Genomic DNA, 19,422 nt, shown 5'->3' with positions numbered 1-19,422 from the left:
ATTAATAGTAAAGGTTAATAGATGCAGGGCAAAAACATTGTTTATTTGTATTATTTTAAAATACCAAATGTAATGCATAAGACTAAATGTAATATTAACAAATTAAACAGTCCTTAAAATTCTAACTAATTTGAAAAAAAAATAGACTTAACAATGAAAATGTATCCTAACTGGTTCAATTCATGAAGTAAGTACACTTACAAAGTTGTGCATGGTAAGGGGAACATCATCCAGGACTTCTACCAGTAGCTCTTCCCCCACGAGGGGTGTGATGTCAGTGTCCCATTCTGTAAGTCTCTTCCGGCTGTCAAAAGACAAAGACAAATATCCCTTGAACAGAAACTTTACCAAATAATTTGTCACTTTAAATGCTACTATCCCAGGGACACATACCCTTCAAGCAGGCGAAAGACAGCACAGCAATCCTGGCTTAGGCCTCGGACTTTTAGGGCTTTATCTAAACTATCATACACAGTTTGCCCAGGCCGAACGTTTACCTGAACATAATCAAAGATGGGAATGATCACAAGCACACAACTACATTTGTACATATACAGGTTATGTAAGCTGTTACAAATATTTATGAAGAACAATTAAGAGTGAAAGAAGCCTCACCACCGTCCGCTGCTTGTTAGGGAGGTAGACGCGGATGGTGCCTCCACCTCGGGGTGTATCGTCCGGGCTGGTTTCCCCCGAGGAGGAACAGGAGGAAGTGTTGGACATGGTGTCTCCGATGGGGCAGTGAGGGACTGGCAGCACTGACACTCACAAAGATTTACACAGCGGGGCAAATGCAGGAGGAAGCCCTCATCTGGAGCCTGAGATGGACAACATTGTGTTAGTGCCAAAACACACAAATAAAACCTTCCATTAATGTCTGTTGACATAAAAACAAGTCCATTAAACAGATGTGAATACTAAAAGGTCAGGCAAAAAATGTTGGGCATAGATAAACGAATGATGACAAGATATTACTGAGGGTTTAAAAAAACAAAAACAAAGACGAATGGTAAAATGCCTAGCACTGTTCCAAATAATTATTTTAGAAATAGTTAATTACGGGTTCTGTGATATCAAACTATGGTTATGCTAATGTGCAAAGCTCACGCTGAATATGAGCCATATACAATGTAAATTATATTAGGATTTTTGATTTGATTTGGATTTACAAACTTTAATCTAATCTAAATTAAGAACTTTATTTAATCTTAAAATTAAAAAATAACCACATACCCTGAATACCAGGGGTGTTCAAACTCTCTCCTAAAGGGCCGATGTCCAGATGAGTTTTGTTCCATCCTTAATCAAACACATCTGAACCAGCTAATCAAGCTCTTTCTAGATTTACTAGATACTTCCTGGCAGGTATGTTGAAGCAAGTTAGAGATAAACTCTTCAGGACACCAGCCTTCCAGGACAGAGTTTGGACACCGCGGCTACTGTATATGCTTTTTTGTTTTATTACAACAATCCGGTAATCCAGTCAGCAGTGTGGATGATGTCAGTGCAGGCTTAGGCCGGCATCACATTTTCTCATTGCAACTACTTGCTGAAGCTTTTATCGATATATAGATTTATTATCATCATGACATTGACCTAAGCTGCATAATAGTTTACCTTAACAAGTATAATTACAAATACATACGTAGCGTTTTGGCATGTTGCATATACATATTCAGAGAAAACAAATGCTTCAAACATATTAAAAAGTGTAAAAAGATTCAAAAGCACCATAAGTAACACTTAATAATAAGGTCTCATTAGTAAACGCTAGTTAACACATTAAAATAAATCGTAAGAAATTATTTCATTACAGTTACTATATTAGTGCTAGTTTAAAAACACAACCACCATTTATTATACATTAATTCTGATTAATAAAATAACAAATTTTCATTTTATCATGCTATTCTTAGGCATTAAATAAGAAAGCAACATCACTTAATATTAATCAAAGCTTTTGTATTTATCATCATGATTTTAGTTAATTAATGATTAATGTATACATGAAATAATAGTAATACAAAAAGTCACAATTTTTTTATGTTTTAGTATGTGGTAGACCAGATTATAGGATAGTAGTACTTACCCTTATTTCAAACCATTTGATTTTCTGTTAAACACAAAAAAGAAATTTTTGTTAGTATTAGAAACCTGTAACCATTGACTCCCATAGTATGTTTTTCCCACTGTGGAAATCAGAGGTTACAGCTTGAGCTTTCTTCAAAATTACTTTTATAAAGTTCAACAGAAGAATCTCAAAAAGTTTTTTTTAACATTAACACAAAGTTACTTAAGTTTAATAATAAATTATTATTCGCTGTATTTTGAAGTGCCCTTGATAATAATATTGTGCATGTTTATTGTCACGATTTATTGGATTATTGATTATCAGCACGTGTCTATGTCAGGGTGACAAAAAAAATCAGCAATGTATATAATATATTCAGCAGATTTATCATTAGAAGGCTGGATATTGAAGATTTTTTAAATTGACATTCAATTTCTGACCAAAAACAAATTTAATTTACAAAATGTTAATTTCAAAGTTTGTTTCTGGCTAAATGAAAACTTTCATTTTGGGTTTGGTGGTTCAGTAAACAAACTCATCATCACTAGATATTATCATTGCTGATGTGCCCACAAACCAGTTCAAGCAAAGTGCAAGCTGAATGTCAGACAACGTACAGTCAAGCATTAAAACTATAAGCCAGTTCAATTTCCAAATCTAAATTCAACAATAAAACTCTCCAGGCGTGGCTGTTTGAAATAACACAGAGTTGAGGAAAAAGCAAAGACGACCACTGCAAACTTTAGAGTATTTTCGTGCAATAAAACTAACATGAAACAGATGTAGACATAAATTCATTTAAAGGATCAGATTACGCCAAAACTTCTTTGAAGATATTGCTCTATAATTAAACACTATAATTTTCGTCTTAAGGCTATCAAACTCTCAAATAAAGCCATTTAACCCAGACACGTAAGAACAAGTACTCCAAATTGAACGTTACGTTTTATGATATATAATGCAGCATACACTATCTTCACAACCCTAAACCACAAGTGTTGTGCAGACTGGAAAAACACCACTGCAGTTGCACCATCATTCACTTCACAATAATACACTGTGTTGTGAGCTTCCTAAATCAGCATGTATAAATAGCCAATACATGTATTACACTACACACCCTGCCCAGTTTAAATTTGATGCAGATGGTACATTTATATGAACATACACATGTTATATTACATTATTACACAATTATTAATATAATATTACGCACACTGAATATGCAAATAAGTTGTAGAATTACACAATGTCTGAATCATACATACATATTGTATTATTACGTTAATAATATATACATAAAACATTTAACCTACACAACACACTTGACTTTGGCAAACTAACAATCAGGTGACACCCCAACAGGAGGTGAAAGAGAATTATAAATGTTTTAAACAAACACCTCCCCTCCTGAAAGTGTGACCGCAGAAATGTGCAGGAGCCTGCAGAGGAGATGAGTTGGCTGGGTTTAGCAAACAGTGATGTGTCTGATCATTTTCTCTGTCCTTCTCCTAGAACACAGGCCATGCAGATTTGGCTTGCTCACTTTACCGAGACAACGGTGATTATTACGACTGAAGTATAAAAGCATAACAGCCAAATATAGCTCCCTAAGTCCTGTCAGGTGCCTTATTCGCGGTGAAGGAGGGAATGCTGTTTTCATGAGGCGGAAAGGGATTAGACGACTAGCTGCTAGCTAGCTAACGTTACTGTTGCTAATGCGGGTTAAAAGTTTAGAAAAACTGCTAAACCAGATTATTCAAGCGCTGCTATGTGACGTATCGGGATTTACAACTGCGACTAGTATTTTTGCAAACTACAGCCTGTTCGTGAACCTCAATTTGCATTTTTTTGCTCCAGAGTAAATACTCACCTGAGACAGCCATCTTGAATTCTCTCAGTCTCAAGTCGGATCAGCAAAGAATTTCAGGGAAAGCGGAACAGCGAAATGTCGCGTTCTGATTGGTCGAGGGCTGTGAATCGCGAAGCTCATTGGTTACCTACCTTGCTACTTTGTAGCAAGGGAATGAAAAGGGGCGTGTGCTGTGCTGCGGTCGACGAATGTAAAGTTTTTCCATGCAGTAAAGAAACCTACAGGCCAGAGCTCAGTTACGTTCTTCATGTACTATTCAAAATGAGTACGAGTAACATGTTTTACACAAAGACAAAAGCAACGTTATACTAAGTAATCAAGAGATTAAGGCATACACTGCCAGTCAAAAGGTTAAATTGCTGATTTATTACATTTGTATCTCAAAAAGCTGAACAGGTCAGGTCCAAAATTGTTAATTTTGTAAAATATTGCCGTCTAATGTTTTCAGGGGTTTATTTTTATAATGTCATAAAACATGAACAGCCAGAATAGTACAATTATTTAAATCATTATTTCTTTTGATAAAACCTTGTACACAAGTAGGTTCATTTTATATGAAAATATCAGTGGAAAAAATGTATCTTGCATTGTCTCTTTGGGAGCAATCATGGCCCAATGAACCACTCTTCATACCACAATTAAGGTGAGACCCTTTGAGCAAGGCACTGAACCCCCAACTGCTCCCCATGTGCTGCAGCGATATGAATGCTCATATATCTATTGTACTATCATGTTTGTGCACTTGGTTGAGTTAAATAAATACAGAGTAGAAATTAGAAGTATGGGTCAACATACCTTTCCTCGTGTCATTTCACATGCTTAAAAACCTTTAGAATATAGACTTGAACACTATTTGGTTTATATAAATACTAGTGAAGTGGAGATCTGTGCCTCAGTGCAGGAGAAAATCATCATTTTGGGAAAGCAGCTTTTAAAAAAATAATCGTAACTGAAATCTACAGACACAAATTGATAAAGTAAAATTAATTAAAAACTTGTGATCAGTTTTCTTTTCATAATATTGAAAGCACAACAGTGGTACTGCCTGCAGTGTCTTGCCTCAAAAGATAATTAAAAATGCATAATACAAAAGTAAAGAATGTTTCTTTTAATGTCCGTGTGACCTCTGTACAAAAGATTTATTTTGGGGAAGTGTAGACAAGCAAACAATATCTTTGTATTGAAATCAATTTCTCTGTTTTAAATGTCACGATTAAATGGAAAAAGACCACTGTGCAGTTGAAAATAAAATGTCCATGTTGACAAAACTGGTTTCTGAAGAAACATTTGCCTATTCCACGCTCAAGAATTTCCTCTTTTTGGCAGTGCGTGTGTAAGGGTGGTGTCGCCATTCAACATCTGCAGTACTCTCATTCTCTAGCGTGCCCAGCTTAATCATGTACACTGAAAATGATAAATACATGATATTAATTCAAGATGAGCAATGTGCAACACAAGTGTCCATTTTGCACAAATACAAACAAATTTACACACACACGCAAAAAAAAAGTTCCTTACATTTCATTTCAAACCTAGGTCCAACTTCTGTCAACTCAACGTTCTTGTGATCAGTTTTCTTGTAAGTGTGGTGTCTGCAACATTAAGTAATTCCACAGTCGTTATGTTTATTTTGCTCAGAATCATTGATACAGCAGTTAAAGCACAACTCACCTGAAAGAGATGTAATCATCTGTGTTTGCGAACGTAATAACACGTCTGCTATCCTCTTTGGGTACAGGGAACAGATACTTTAGAATGTTGGACACCTAAAAAAAAAACAAATAATAATTCACATTACAAAGCTTATTGTAATGTGCATGACCTTCGATTGAGCCTAGACTACAGCATACGAAGTGGATCTAAAAAGTTTATCAAAATTAAGACTTTTAAAAAATTAAGGTCCACTTCAAATGTTGACAACTGTGTATCATTACAATAATCAAGACATTAATGATATTTGTTTATTTAAAATATAAATAGAATAGAACATATAACATAGCTTTTTTAAAGTTTGGGGTCGTTTTAAAGAGCTGTATTCATTTAAATCACAAATACAGTTAAATGTTATTACACATACAATAGAAATGTTACTACAAAAGCAACTAAAATAACGGTTTTAATATATTTTAAACTGAAGTTTAGTACTTTGATTTTTAAAGCTAAATTTTTAGTCTTCATTAGCCAGTTTCCCTTCAATGATGCTAATTAAATTTATGAGCAAAAGCAGCGTTTTCATCCAGTGAGTCAAAGAGAATAAAATCGTCGCTTCCTGAACTGGCATTAACTGATATTTCAAATATCAACAGTAAAAACAAAATTTGCTGCAGTAGGAGAAGCTGCATCAATCTTTTCTTGATTTAATAAATGACTTGCACCTCAGAAGACAAATGCCAACATGCAATTGCCATGTGGTGGCGTTTAAAGGCATGAGACGTGGAGCAGAGATGCAATTGGCAGTTCTGTATGTAATTAATAATATAACAACACTAAAACTGAAATGGTTAAGATATTTTAGAATGACCACAACAACATTGCAGATGTTTTACAATGTGGTCAGCTTTCCTTATTTATCCATTCACACACATTTTTATCATCACATGATCTCTTATCATAAAATCACATGACTTTAATGCGCATACTGGAATTTGTTCCTTTAAAGTGTTTCCATCGTAGTTTCTTCTGTTTAACACAAAATAAGATATTTTAAATAAAATCTGAAATCACTGACGTTCATAGTTTTTGTTTTTCCTGCTATGGAAGTCAATGGTTACTGGTTTTCAGCTTTCTTCAAAATATCTTCCTTAGTGTCCAACAGAAGGCAGAAAGTCATAAAGGTTTGAAAGTATTCATTTTCTTGGAATCATACAGATCCCAAACATTTGAACGGCTATGCAGATGAGAAACTCATTTTATTATCATTTCTCAGGGTGTACAACTCACTCTTCGTCCAAGACGTGATGTGAAGTTGTGGAAGATGAGGTGAGGGTAGGCTTCGGACATGGTGCCAATGTCTGGAACATCATGTCTCATTACCACATTATACATGGTAAAGTAGGCTGTTGGCCCAAAAGGAAGGTGACACACCACCAATCCATCTAAAAGAACAAGAAGACATAAATACCTTGAGCAAAAACTGCAAGAGGGATATGAAAGTAGACTTACAAGTACGATACAGCATAAAAGCCCATACCTGGCTGACCTCTGGTCTCATGAACTATAACAAGATCAGTGACATTATTAGATTTGCACGCATGTACTAAAGTTTTAACTTCATGGTTTCCTCTGTTCATACGCTGGGCCCCCGGAAACATTAGCTTCATTTCCTGTCAAACAAAACAAAAAATACCTAAATAAACCACAGTCTGTAGATATTGGTTTCCTATACGTCACTATATGCAAAACACCTGCATAAGTACAAGTGTTTTAAACCATAGTACTTCCTCATGCGTGTCAAATGTGAATAATACGATTTAACATACTTTGGCAAACATCTTGAGTCTGGAGCTGGGGTCTCTGGATGTTGTAACCATAATTTTGGGGTCTTCCACTCCTGCCCACTTGTACTCATCATCCATATGAGAACTAACACCTTAAATAATGTAATAAATAGGTTTAAATACAGTAAGAGATGAAACTCAATTCTGATATACGTGAGAGAAAAAGTCACCTTCTCCACCCTCATCATCGAACTCCAAGAGTTTCTGTACTTCTAATGCCTCTTTTCGAACCTCAGTAGGTAACAGACGATTTTCTGCAAGAGAAGTTTAAAATATGACAATTTCAAAATACATTAGACAAGCTTAGAGATGCAACGATTAACCGATTTCACTATCAACTGCGCTTTAATTCGTCACGGTTAATTAATCGTAAAGGCTTCTCAACACCGCGTTTCAGCACGGAACAAAACTGCTTCAACAAAAAGTTATGCCAACAGTCATGAATCATTAAGAAGCAGTCTCTTCTCATAGGATAAGAAAACTCAGCTATGAATAATAATGAGAAACCAACGTGTCATCTTTGCACTTGCAGTTTTGCACAATGTCTCCGATTTTGATCCCGCACCAAAAATCATTTTAAACCCGGAAGCTGAAATTAGCCGACAAAAGCTCAAAGTTATCCAGTTTTCCTCACAATAAAAGCTGACAGGTGCTAACATTGTCTTAACTGATGCTCAACACACACAATTCTGTTAAAATCTCAAAAAAGTATTCAGCGGTTTCGGGAACCTTTAACTATGGCTGAGGTTAACTAACGGTTATTCACATATCGCACCTTTTGGGGCAGAAAGTTCATTTTTTCTTTTCTTGCGCACATATTGACAGCAATGGGCTTACAATTTCCAGGCACACCTAGTTGAAAGAACGGCGCTAGTGCACTGCAAGTCACTAGACCAGTCAAGAACAGACCAGTCAGCTTTATAATATGTATGGAATATACACATTTCTACTACAAGGAGAACAAAATGAAATACAATAAAAGTTCATAATATAGTTGATTAAAAGCGTCTTTCAGACTGAGGCTCAGCAGCCTTTGACTACATTTATTTTCTTTAAAAGGGAAACACTGAGCTAATATGTAGCTAAGATTTACATTGGACAAATCCTTTTTTTTCTATTTATTCTTATTTTAATTTATTTATTTATTGTTCTGTCATTTATTATTAGTGTAAAATTATTACTTATGTTTAAAAGTCAAAATCTTTTTTTCTTTTATTTATTTTTTATTATTTTTTTCTTTTATAAGTCCAAAAAGAAATGGACAATTGTTTGTTTTTTATTATTATTTTGTGTTGTATTAATTGTTTACTGAGCAGCAGTAAACAACACTTTAAAATATAAGGAGTCCATGTGATTTTCTAAACTAGTAGTGTTTTAATATTAATGAACGCATAATAATTGTGATAACCGTGAATGTGTGATTATTCCTCAGACTATAATCGTACAACCAAAATCTAAAATCGTTGCATCCCTAGACAAGCTATTTACTGCTGGAAACTGACCATCTAAAGCAGACTTGAGCTTCTGTTTTTTCTCTTCAATAGTGCGCAGTCTGTCCTCCTGGGCTTTCCTGTACAGGTATTCCTTCCTCAGTCTCACTTCCCGTCGCAGCTATGGGCAAAAGAAACAATTAAAATAAAATTAATTCATCGTCACATGATCCTGAAACTATTCTAATATGCTGAAAAACATTTCAACCAAAAAAAAAAAAAACTGATGTGCTGCTGAAATGAATTTGAGGAAACTACAAGACTTGCAGGATTCTTTGATAAATAGCAAGTTAAAAAGGACAATTTTGATTTTAAATAAAATTACACTTTAACATAAAGCTAGGTCTCACTTGATCTATTGAAATTGTCCCAGTTGAATATAGTGCTTAATGGGAAATCATATGCATGAAATGCTTACTGCAAAATTGGACTGCATTAGATAAAAAGCAAGCAATGTAGCTATCAAGACCAAATATAGCTACTGTATATGCTCATGTCACAATATATAATGATCTTCACAGAGAGTATATTATTGGCAAATATTTTAAGACAATTAACGTTAACGTTATGCTACAATTATAGAACAATTGAAAAAAAAATTAAGTTTACTTTTAGGGAATCAATTAACATGAATAAATAACTGTACCGATTTTTACACTGGGTAGGGAACAAAATCCTACTTTTAATATAACGTTAGGTTTATATACTGATCATTCTTCATTGTAAGTTAGAGCTTGATCACACTATAACACAAGTAAAAAGCCACAATATTGGCATCATAAACCCCTTATGTATGAAGCGCGAGAGGAAAAACGGATTAAATGAATTTAATGCGAAACTCAAACATGTCTAATAAAATAAATACATTATATTTAAGTTGTACTAACCATTTTGAGAAACTACACGTGACAATTCTGCCTCACGGTCTACAATCACGACTTCCTGTTAGACAACAAGCAAGCATGACGCGGTCTTTCAAAATAAAAGTTCTCGGCACAATACAAATAAAGTTATGGCAAGCCGTTTTAGCTTAAACAAAGCTTTGTTCTGACCAATGAAGGTATTTCGGAACGATTGCATTGTGACGTACGATGTTATAATCCGACTAGTCCGAATGACAATTGGAGAAATCTGCAATCATAAATGTTCTAGTAAGAAAACAGATTCCACATAGGCCTGTAAATGTATTTTGATTATATTTGGGAAAGCTATTATTTATTTAATTGTTTTTACATTTTTAATAATTTATTCATTTCTTTTGGCTTAATCCTTGATTTATCAGGGTCGCAGCAGAATGAACCATCAACTACTCTGGCATATGACATAGATATTATTTGACATCATACATCCTCAAAGGTAAAAAGAAAATTCTTGAAATTGGTTTTGACTGATCTCAAATATATTTAGAGATATCTGAATTTGCTCCTAGTACAAATCGTTCTGCGACGTGATTACCTCAGCTCTCCATTAAATATACTGTAAAAAAAATTCATTCATATTTCGAAAATATACCTCGTCATGGACTTTTAATTTTCAGTAAGCCACCTCAAACACTTCCGGTGAACTGTTATGTCAACTGCCATTACAAAATCGCAGAGTTTAAGATCTGTTTTATTTAAAAATCAAATTCACTGCCTGATTGATATACTGTACGATAGAAAGTGAATCTCAGACCGGATAAGAAGCACTGTTTTAAACTCCATTGTTCTGTGTCTTGCTTAGAAATTTAATTTACCATAGTATTTTCAATGGAGTTTCTGTGCTCCCGTACTGTGTCTTGTCATCTTGTTTTACACCTGAACAATTAAATTAATGCTGCAGTCTATTTTAATGACTGTAATCTGATTAAATTAAATACAAATGGGTCTGTATGAAATTCATGAATCACATTGACCATTTACTACAGGTTTATGGTGGCTGGAACTTGCTGTGCAAAAAGATCATTTAGGTATCCATAAAATGATTTTGAATAGTCAGAATGTTAATATAACATATAACTACATGACTTTATTCAAAGTCACAAAGTTGAATGCAGATATCAGCTCACCAGACTGAGCTATATAATAAAACTAGAGATATCTTTAAATGAGTTTTGACTAAGAAGAATTTCAATTTTATTTACATTAAATGGTTCCTATTTACATTTAGCTGGTTCCAAAGGTCCAATTCATGATATAAAAGTAATTTGACTAGTGCTAAATTATTGTAATTGTATTTTGGATATCTCTTGAATATGGTAAATTAAATTAAATATCTCTAGTTTGGTAATGACAAGTCAAACACTAGAGATATCTAAAAATAAAATAGTTACTAGCAGCATTTTATTACTGCTAGTAAAATTAGAATTTGAAATATCCCAAAAGTATATTTAGGACTAGTCACAATAACGCTGTAGACATATTTAATGCACATAACGCGCCTTAGTCATAACCACATTGTAGATATCTTTATTCCAGTTAAAACAAGTCAAAAATATAAAATAGATTTTTGGAAATTATATTGGAATTTGGACTAGTCAAAAATAAAATTATGACTATACAGCATTTATGTAAGAGTATTTATGTTAAAATGGCTTGCCATATTGATTGACAAAATAGTAGTTGAAACATTCAGTGCTCAGCATATATAAGTACAGTAGCACAACCTTCACAAATCTCTTTTAAATGCATATCTTTAGTAGAAAGCTGTACAATATTATATGTGTGCATTAGATTAGTCAGAACTGAAGCCAAATCTGAAGCTGATCTAACAAATTAACTTAACGGTCCAAAAATTTGTACATTTAAATTTATACGTTTTAGAAAAATAATAAATACAAATTTTAAAAAGAGGAAAAGTCAAGAGAAGAAAAAAAGGGAAAAATGCATATTTTGTAGATTTTTTTTCAATTGCATTATCTTGCAATTTCTGAATATGTTTGGTGACTAAAAAATTATTTTAATAAATAAATTTGTTTGGTTTAAATGCACCCAAATGCATTGCCTATATTCACTGAGAAATGGACAAAAACATTAATTTTCAAAATTGGGTGTACACATTTATGCTGCACACTAGTTGATGTTTATAATTTATAATTCAACTTATAATGATCTTTGAGATACACATAATGTTATTAAGAGTTTCGCATCAAAGATAAAAATAGGCTATTTTTCTATGTTTTTGACCGTCAAAGAAAGTCTCAATACTAGTTTCGGTAGTCATGTGGTTCCAGTGGTGTCTGCGGTAGACATGGCAATAAGATCAAAATGGAGGAAATAGTTTTTTCCCACAACATCATGCTGCACAAACACCTTTGATGTCAGTTTGCCAAGAAATCTTGTCTTTGCATCTATCTTGTGTTTGTTTACTTACTACTTTGAGCTGGGTAGTTACGGATTACATGTAGGCTAATCTAGATTATCTAAGCCAGTGGTTCTTATTTCCGGTTCCTGGATCCCCTCACCCTGCACATTTTGCATGTCTTGCTTACTTAAAACACCTGATTCAGATCATCAACTCATTAGCAGAGAATCCATGAATTGATCCTTGTGTGTGTTAAATAAGAGAGACATACAAAGTGTGCAGGCCCAAAGACTGGAATTGAGAACATTTACATTTACATTTACATTTAGTCATTTAGCAGACGCTTTTATCCAAAGCGACTTACAAATGAGGACAAGGAAGCAATTTACACAACTAAGAGCAACAATGAATAAGTACTAAAGGCAAGTTTCAGGTCTGTAAAGTCTAAGAAGGGAAGTGTTTTTTTTTTTTTTTTTTTTTTTTTTTTTTTTTTTTTGTACAATTAGTGTGATATTCAAAGAGGCAATTGCAGCTTAGGAAGTGAAGTGGAGACTAAATAGTTGAGTTTTTAGTCGTTTCTTGAAAAATAGCGAGTGACTCTGCTGTTCTGATGCAGTTAGGGAGTTCATTCCACCAACTGGGCAGATTGAGCGTGAGCGTTCGCGAAAGTGATTTTTTCCCTCTTTGGGATGGAACCACGAGGCGACGTTCATTCACAGAACGCAAGTTTCTGGAGGGCACATAGATCTGCAGAAGTGAGTGCAGATAAGAAGGTGCTAGGCCAGAAGTCACTTTGTAGGCAAACATCAGAGTTTTGAATTTGATGCGAGCAGCAACTGGCAGCCAGTGCAAACGGACTAGCAGCGGAGTGACATGTGCTCGTTTAGGTTCATTGAAGACAACTCGTGCTGCTGCATTCTGGAGCAGTTGAAGAGGCTTGATAGAGTTAGCTGGAAGCCCAGCTAGTAGAGAGTTGCAGTAATCCAGTTTGGAGAGAACAAGAGCTTGAACAAGGAGTTGAGCTGCATGTTCAGATAAGAAGGGTCGGATCTTTCTGATGTTATAGAGTGCAAATCTGCACGATCGAGCAGTTCTAGAAATGTGGTCAGAGAAGTTTAGTTGGTCATCAATCGTTACTCCAAGGCTTTTCACCATTTTGGATGTAGTAATGGTTGCCCCATCCATCTGGATTGAAAAGTTATGGTGTAGAGTCGGGTTGGCAGAAACTACAAGCATTTCCGTTTTTGCGAGGTTCAGCTGAAGATGATGATCTTTCATCCAGTGTGAAATATCCAACAGGCAGGCTGAGATACGAGCTGGAACCGAGGGATCATCAGGATGAAAAGAGAGGTATAGCTGGGTGTCATCAGCATAGCAGTGGTAGGAGAATCCATGTCTCTGGATGACTGGTCCTAGAGATGATGTGTAGATGGAGAAGAGAAGTGGCCCAAGAACAGAGCCTTGAGGTACCCCAGTGTTTAGATGCTGTAGGTTGGACACCTCTCCCCTCCAAGACACCCTGAATGACCTGTCAGAGAGGTAAGATCTAAACCATTGTATAACAGTGCCCGCAACGCCCAGTGACTCAAGCGTAGATAGCAGGATCTGGTGGTTGACAGTGTCAAAAGCAGCTGACAAGTCCAGCAAAATGAGGACTGATGATTTAGAGTCTGCTTTAGCCAGTCTGAGATCCTCCACGACCGAGAGCAGGGCAGTCTCAGTTGAGTGGCCTTTCTTAAAGCCGGATTGCTTGTTGTCCATGAGATTGTTTTGAGTAAGAAAGTCCAGGACTTGATTGAACACTACTTTCTCCAGAATCTTGGCCATGAATGGAAGCAGGGATACTGGTCTGTAGTTTCAAGTAGCGTATGGTCCAGGTTGGGTTTCTTTAGCAGTGGGGTTACCCTAGCCTGCTTAAATGTAGTGGGGAATAAACCAGAGTCAAGAGATGTGTTAATTATGTGAGTCAGTGTTGGTATGACTGCAGGAGAGATGGCTTGCAAGAGATGAGAGGGAATGGGATCGAGTGGACAAGTGGTTGCATGGCTAGATAGCACAAGTTTGGACACCTCAGACTCAGAGAGCTGAGAAAAAGAGGTGAGTGTGTGTGGTGTTGGTGTTGTATCTTGCGTGTTTGTTGTAGGTGCAGCAAATTGAGCACTGATTTTTGCAGTTTTGGTGCAGAAGAATGTAGCAAAGTCATCAGTAGTAAGTGTGGAGGATGCGGGTGGAGGAGGAGGATAGAGGAGGGAGGAAAATGTTTTAAAAAGTAGGCGAGGATTAGTGGCATTGTTGATTTTTAGACGGTAATACGTCTGCTTTGCAGAAGTAACCTCAGCTGAGAAAAAGGACAGAAGAGTTTGGTATGTTAAGAGATGTGCAGGATTTTTAGTTTTCCGCCAAATTCTCTCTGCAGCCCGAAGTTTTGAGCGATGCTCACGGAGAGCATCCGAGAGCCAGGGTGCAGGAGGACTGGCACGGGCTGGCCTGGATGCAAGAGGACATAATCGGTCTAGACATGATGCTAGTGTGGAGCAGAGTGTATTAGTGGCACTGTTCGAATCAAGTGCAGTGAGTTTGCGAGATGGAGGAAGAGAGTCTGAAACAATGGTGGATAGTCTATTGGGTGAGAGAGATCGTAGGTTTCTGCGAAAGGTAACCAGTGTTGGAGTGTGTGGCGGCTCAGGAGTAATGTGGATGTTGAGAGACAGAAGGAAATGATCAGATATTTGTAGTGGAGTTACTATTGTTTGATCAGTGAAGCAGTGTCGTGTGTAAATAAGGTCTAGCTGATTACCTGATTTGTGGGTAGCAGAAGTAGGTGCTCTTTTTAGGTCAAAAGAGGCAAGCAGAGTCTGAAAGTCTGCAGCTTGCGGTTTGTCAACGTAAATGTTGAAGTCACCTAGCACCAATAAGGGAGTGGCAAAATTAGAAAAAGATGAGAGAAGAACATCCAGTTCATCTAGGAAGTGACCTAATTTACCTGGTGGGCGGTAGATGACAACCACATTTATGTAGAAGGGGTGGATAATGGTGACTGCATGGAATTCAAAGGAGCTGATTGTTGGCAGGGACGGTATCAGAGTAAATTTCCATTCTTTGGAAATTAGTAGTCCAGTCCCACCCCCTCTCCCTGTTTGACGAGGAGTGTGGGAAAAAGAGAAATTAGCAGAAAGAGTAGCATGTGTAGCAGTGTCCTCCGGCCTCAACCAGGTCTCAGTTAGAGCCATGAGATTATAGTCAGAATATGTAGCTATGGAGGTAATAAAATCAGCCTTGTTAACAGCTGATTGACAATTCCAGAGGCCCACGGAGAGAGAGAGTTGTGAAATAGTAGATACATGTATTGAACGAAGGTTGTGAGGATTACGCCTGCAGCGCACCTCCCGTGTTTTGCGAGTGTTAGTAACAACAGGAATTAGAAAACACATAATAAAAGTGCACTGACAACAAAAAATAAGTGTGAAGTAAAACAATACAGTAAAGTACTCAAGTGCTTTGTCGGTGTCTTTGCTCGGTGGAGTCGCACAGGTAGAGTCGATGGTCTTTACCCTCGTCGGTCTTCACACGAGGCGGTCTTCACACGAGGCTGCCGCGACCGCTGCCGCGGTGAACTAGTTGTTTATATAACCCCAAAGCACTAGCTGATTGAATTCAGCTGGACACGCCTCGAGAGTCAAAACAAGGGCCGAAACTGAGGCGGACGACGCGAACCGCGTCTGCGTTCGCTACACAAGCTCTTATAGTAACCAAGGAAACAGTGGCTAAACAACTTCTAGTATTATACACAACTGAAAGCAAGTTTAAATGTCCTACAACTTTACACAAACAGCTGGAAACAAGTCCTCAAACCATACACAACAACTGAAACAAATCTTAAATGTACTTACAGGCTGCTGTTCTAGATGCTGCTAAAGTGCTTCTCCTGCCGACTAATGCTACCGTGCTCACTATATAGTGGTTACCTGGCGTTTGGACACGCCTCCCGAGTCAAAACAAGGGCCGAAACTGAGGCGGACGACGCGAACCGCGTCTGCGTTCGCTACACAAGCTCTTATAGTAACCAAGGAAACAGTGGCTAAACAACTTCTAGTATTATACACAACTGAAAGCAAGTTTAAATGTCCTACAACTTTACACAAACAGCTGGAAACAAGTCCTCAAACCATACACAACAACTGAAACAAATCTTAAATGTACTTACAGGCTGCTGTTCTAGATGCTGCTAAAGTGCTTCTCCTGCCGACTAATGCTACCGTGCTCACTATATAGTGGTTACCTGGCGTTTGGACACGCCTCCCGAGTCAAAACAAGGGCCGAAACTGAGGCGGACGACGCGAACCGCGTCTGCGTTCGCTACACAAGCTCTTATAGTAACCAAGGAAACAGTGGCTAAACAACTTCTAGTATTATACACAACTGAAAGCAAGTTTAAATGTCCTACAACTTTACACAAACAGCTGGAAACAAGTCCTCAAACCATACACAACAACTGAAACAAATCTTAAATGTACTTACAGGCTGCTGTTCTAGATGCTGCTAAAGTGCTTCTCCTGCCGTCTAATGCTACCGTGCTCACTATATAGTGGTTACCTGGCGTTTGGACACGCCTCCCGAGTCAAAACAAGGGCCGAAACTGAGGCGGACGACGCGAACCGCGTCTGCGTTCGCTACACAAGCTCTTATAGTAACCAAGGAAACAGTGGCTAAACAACTTCTAGTATTATACACAACTGAAAGCAAGTTTAAATGTCCTACAACTTTACACAAACAGCTGGAAACAAGTCCTCAAACCATACACAACAACTGAAACAAATCTTAAATGTACTTACAGGCTGCTGTTCTAGATGCTGCTAAAGTGCTTCTCCTCAGTGGTTTACGTTTAAGTTTACAGAGAACCGCTACAGTCATTTTTTGAGGATTACATTTTACATAGTCTATGGTTTACACAATTTCAGCAAGTTGTTTACAATTCATAGATCCTCCTTTTTTCTTTTTCTTTTTTTCTTTTTTTGAGTTTAGGATATGATTTTTATTTATTCAGTATTACTATCAGCAAACATAACAGCAAGGTACAGGGGATGGACAATGAAACTGCAGCATTGGACAATTTAGGGTTGGAAGTTTCGTGGCTAAATTTGACCAGTCCATTGGTGGCCAATCTTTACTGATTGCACATTCCACCAATAAAAGCAGAGTGTGAAGGTTTAATTAGCAGAGTAATAGCACAGTTTTGCTTGAAATCTTGCAATGCAAAATTGCAATACATTATAGGTGACGTATCAGAGTTCAAAGATGAGAAACTGTTGGTGCACGTCTTACTGGCACATCTGTGACCAAGACAGCAAGTCTTTGTGACAGATCAAAAGCCATGCTATCCAGGGTAATGTCATTATGCCACCAAGAAGGACAAGCCACATCTAACAGAAGTAACTGGATGCAAGCGAAAGCTGTCTGAAAGGGATGTTTGGGTGCTACAGCCAAACCTTTGGTCACTTGTGCCAATGCCAGCAGCGCAAATCTTGAGCTGTAAACAATGTGAAACATGTATTCCCTGATGAGTCCACCTTTACGCTCTTTCCCACATCTGGTAGAGTTACCGTGTGGAGAAGCCACAAAGAAGCGTACAGTACCACCCAGACTGTTGCATGCCCAGAGTAAAGCATGGGTGCTTTGGGGTGCAATATCATGGCATTCACTTGGCTCAATAATTGTGTTAGAAGGGTATGTCCTTTCCGAGGACCATTCTGGTCATATAAATATTATTGAGCCACTTTGGACTGTTTTGGAGGAGCTAGTCAGGAAACATTTTTCTCCACCTGCATCATGAAGTGATCTGGCCCAAGATTAATTGATGCTGTATCGGCTGCAAAAAAAGCAGGCATTTCATTGTCCAACTCTATATTAGTGTTAGAATTTTTAAGGATTATTTTTATTAACATACATTGCACTTTTAAAAGATCTGGTTAGACTGCTGGTACTAAAAAATGGAATAAATGTGTTTTCTTTGCATCTGTCAAAACACAAGAGCATCCTACATCAATATACAGTTGAAACCAGAAGTTTACATACACTGTAGAAAAAGACACATAGCCATTTAATAAAAGTCAGATGTTAATGTGACTAAACTTTTTCTCTTTTAGGTAGGTTAGGATTATCAAATTTGTTTCTGTTAGGCTTAATAGCAGAATAATGAGAGAGGCATCATGTTGTGGGGCTGTTTTCCTAAAGAAGGGACTTGTCCACTTAACAGCATAGATGGCATCATGAAGAAAGAACATTATGTAGAAATACTGAAGCAACATCTTCAGACATCAGCCAGGAAATTAAAACTTGTCCACAAATGGGTTTTCCAAACACACCATGACCCTAAGCGTGTTACCAAATTAGCTAAAATGTGGTTTAAGGACAACAGAGTGAATGTTTTGGATTGGCCATCACAAAACCCTGATCTAAATCCTATAGAAAATTTGTGGGCAGAGTTGAAAAAGCTTGTGTGATCAAGACAGCCAAGAAATCTGACTTAGTTACATCAATTCTGTAAGGAAAAATGGGCCAAAAGTTCTGCAAACTATTGTGAGAAGCCTGTGGAAGAATACTCGAAACATTTGACCAAAGTTATACAGTTAAAAAACAAAGCAAAAAATACCAAGGAAATGTGTGTAAACTTTTGACGGTCCATAAATTAATAAAATTCTCAAAAAAAAAAAAATTCTCTCATTATTCTAGCATTTAGCAAATGTAAATCATTTAGGCAATCCTACCGGACTTAAAATAGTAAACGTTTAGTGATATACCATCAAACATTTTTAAAAAAAAATTGTTATGTTTCTTTTTTTAGAGTGTATGTAAACTTCTGGTTTCAACTTTATATGTGACATCACACATGGGAGGCCCACATGGAATCTGCGAGCGCAGAAATCCGCAGATTTTCCGTTGATTTTCTATAGATTTCCGCAGATTTCCACAGATTTTTAGCCCATCATTAATTATGTTTATTTACTTGAGTAAATGTGTGTAAATCTATAATTATTCAGTTTTTAAATTAATTACAGTAATATTATTGACTAATATGAAACTGTTCATCTGATTTATTTACAATACAGTTTGTAAAGTAATATTTTCTGTCTTTTAGTAGAGATATTATATGAGAGACTTGCTTTGGTTAACAAATAAAGTGAATCTAATTGGATTTGCATTTTAAACATT

The 19,422-nt window shown here is 36.7% G+C and overlaps 2 protein-coding genes across 25 annotated transcripts in view; both read right to left on the bottom strand.

The window, feature by feature from the left end:
* araf (A-Raf proto-oncogene, serine/threonine kinase) overlaps positions 1–3,976 on the bottom strand; it is a 57,895-nt gene extending 53,919 nt beyond the window's left edge. For 20 of the 21 annotated variants that reach the window (XR_012405825.1, XR_012405827.1, XR_012405824.1 and 17 more), the window contains exons 1-5: positions 3,945–3,976; positions 2,090–2,113; positions 616–818; positions 394–497; positions 202–304 (exon numbers count right to left, since the gene is read on the bottom strand). Coding sequence is in view for 3 of the 21 variants with exons in the window: in XM_005171817.6 (XP_005171874.1) it covers positions 202–304; positions 394–497; positions 616–723 (315 nt within the window). In the remaining 18 variants the exon portion in view is untranslated. 21 annotated transcript variants of the gene reach the window in all.
* A 1,061-nt stretch (positions 3,977–5,037) lies between these two features.
* imp4 (IMP U3 small nucleolar ribonucleoprotein 4) lies at positions 5,038–17,083 on the bottom strand. Of its 4 annotated transcripts, XM_073950134.1 has the most exons (11): positions 17,046–17,083; positions 15,197–15,346; positions 15,011–15,115; positions 8,944–9,052; positions 7,612–7,695; positions 7,424–7,533; positions 7,135–7,267; positions 6,885–7,039; positions 5,616–5,710; positions 5,463–5,536; positions 5,038–5,348 (listed from the first exon to the last, which is right to left on the bottom strand). In XM_073950134.1, exons 6-11 carry the CDS (start codon positions 7,517–7,519, stop codon positions 5,236–5,238), a joined length of 666 nt encoding a protein of 221 aa, XP_073806235.1. In that variant the 5' UTR covers positions 7,520–7,533; positions 7,612–7,695; positions 8,944–9,052; positions 15,011–15,115; positions 15,197–15,346; positions 17,046–17,083; the 3' UTR covers positions 5,038–5,235.
* Between the last annotated feature and the right edge of the window lie 2,339 nt (positions 17,084–19,422).

Source organism: Danio rerio, chromosome 5 (assembly GCF_049306965.1).
Source record: "Danio rerio strain Tuebingen ecotype United States chromosome 5, GRCz12tu, whole genome shotgun sequence".
Lineage (NCBI taxonomy): Eukaryota > Metazoa > Chordata > Actinopteri > Cypriniformes > Danionidae > Danio > Danio rerio.
This window is presented reverse-complemented; position numbering and strand designations above follow the sequence as displayed.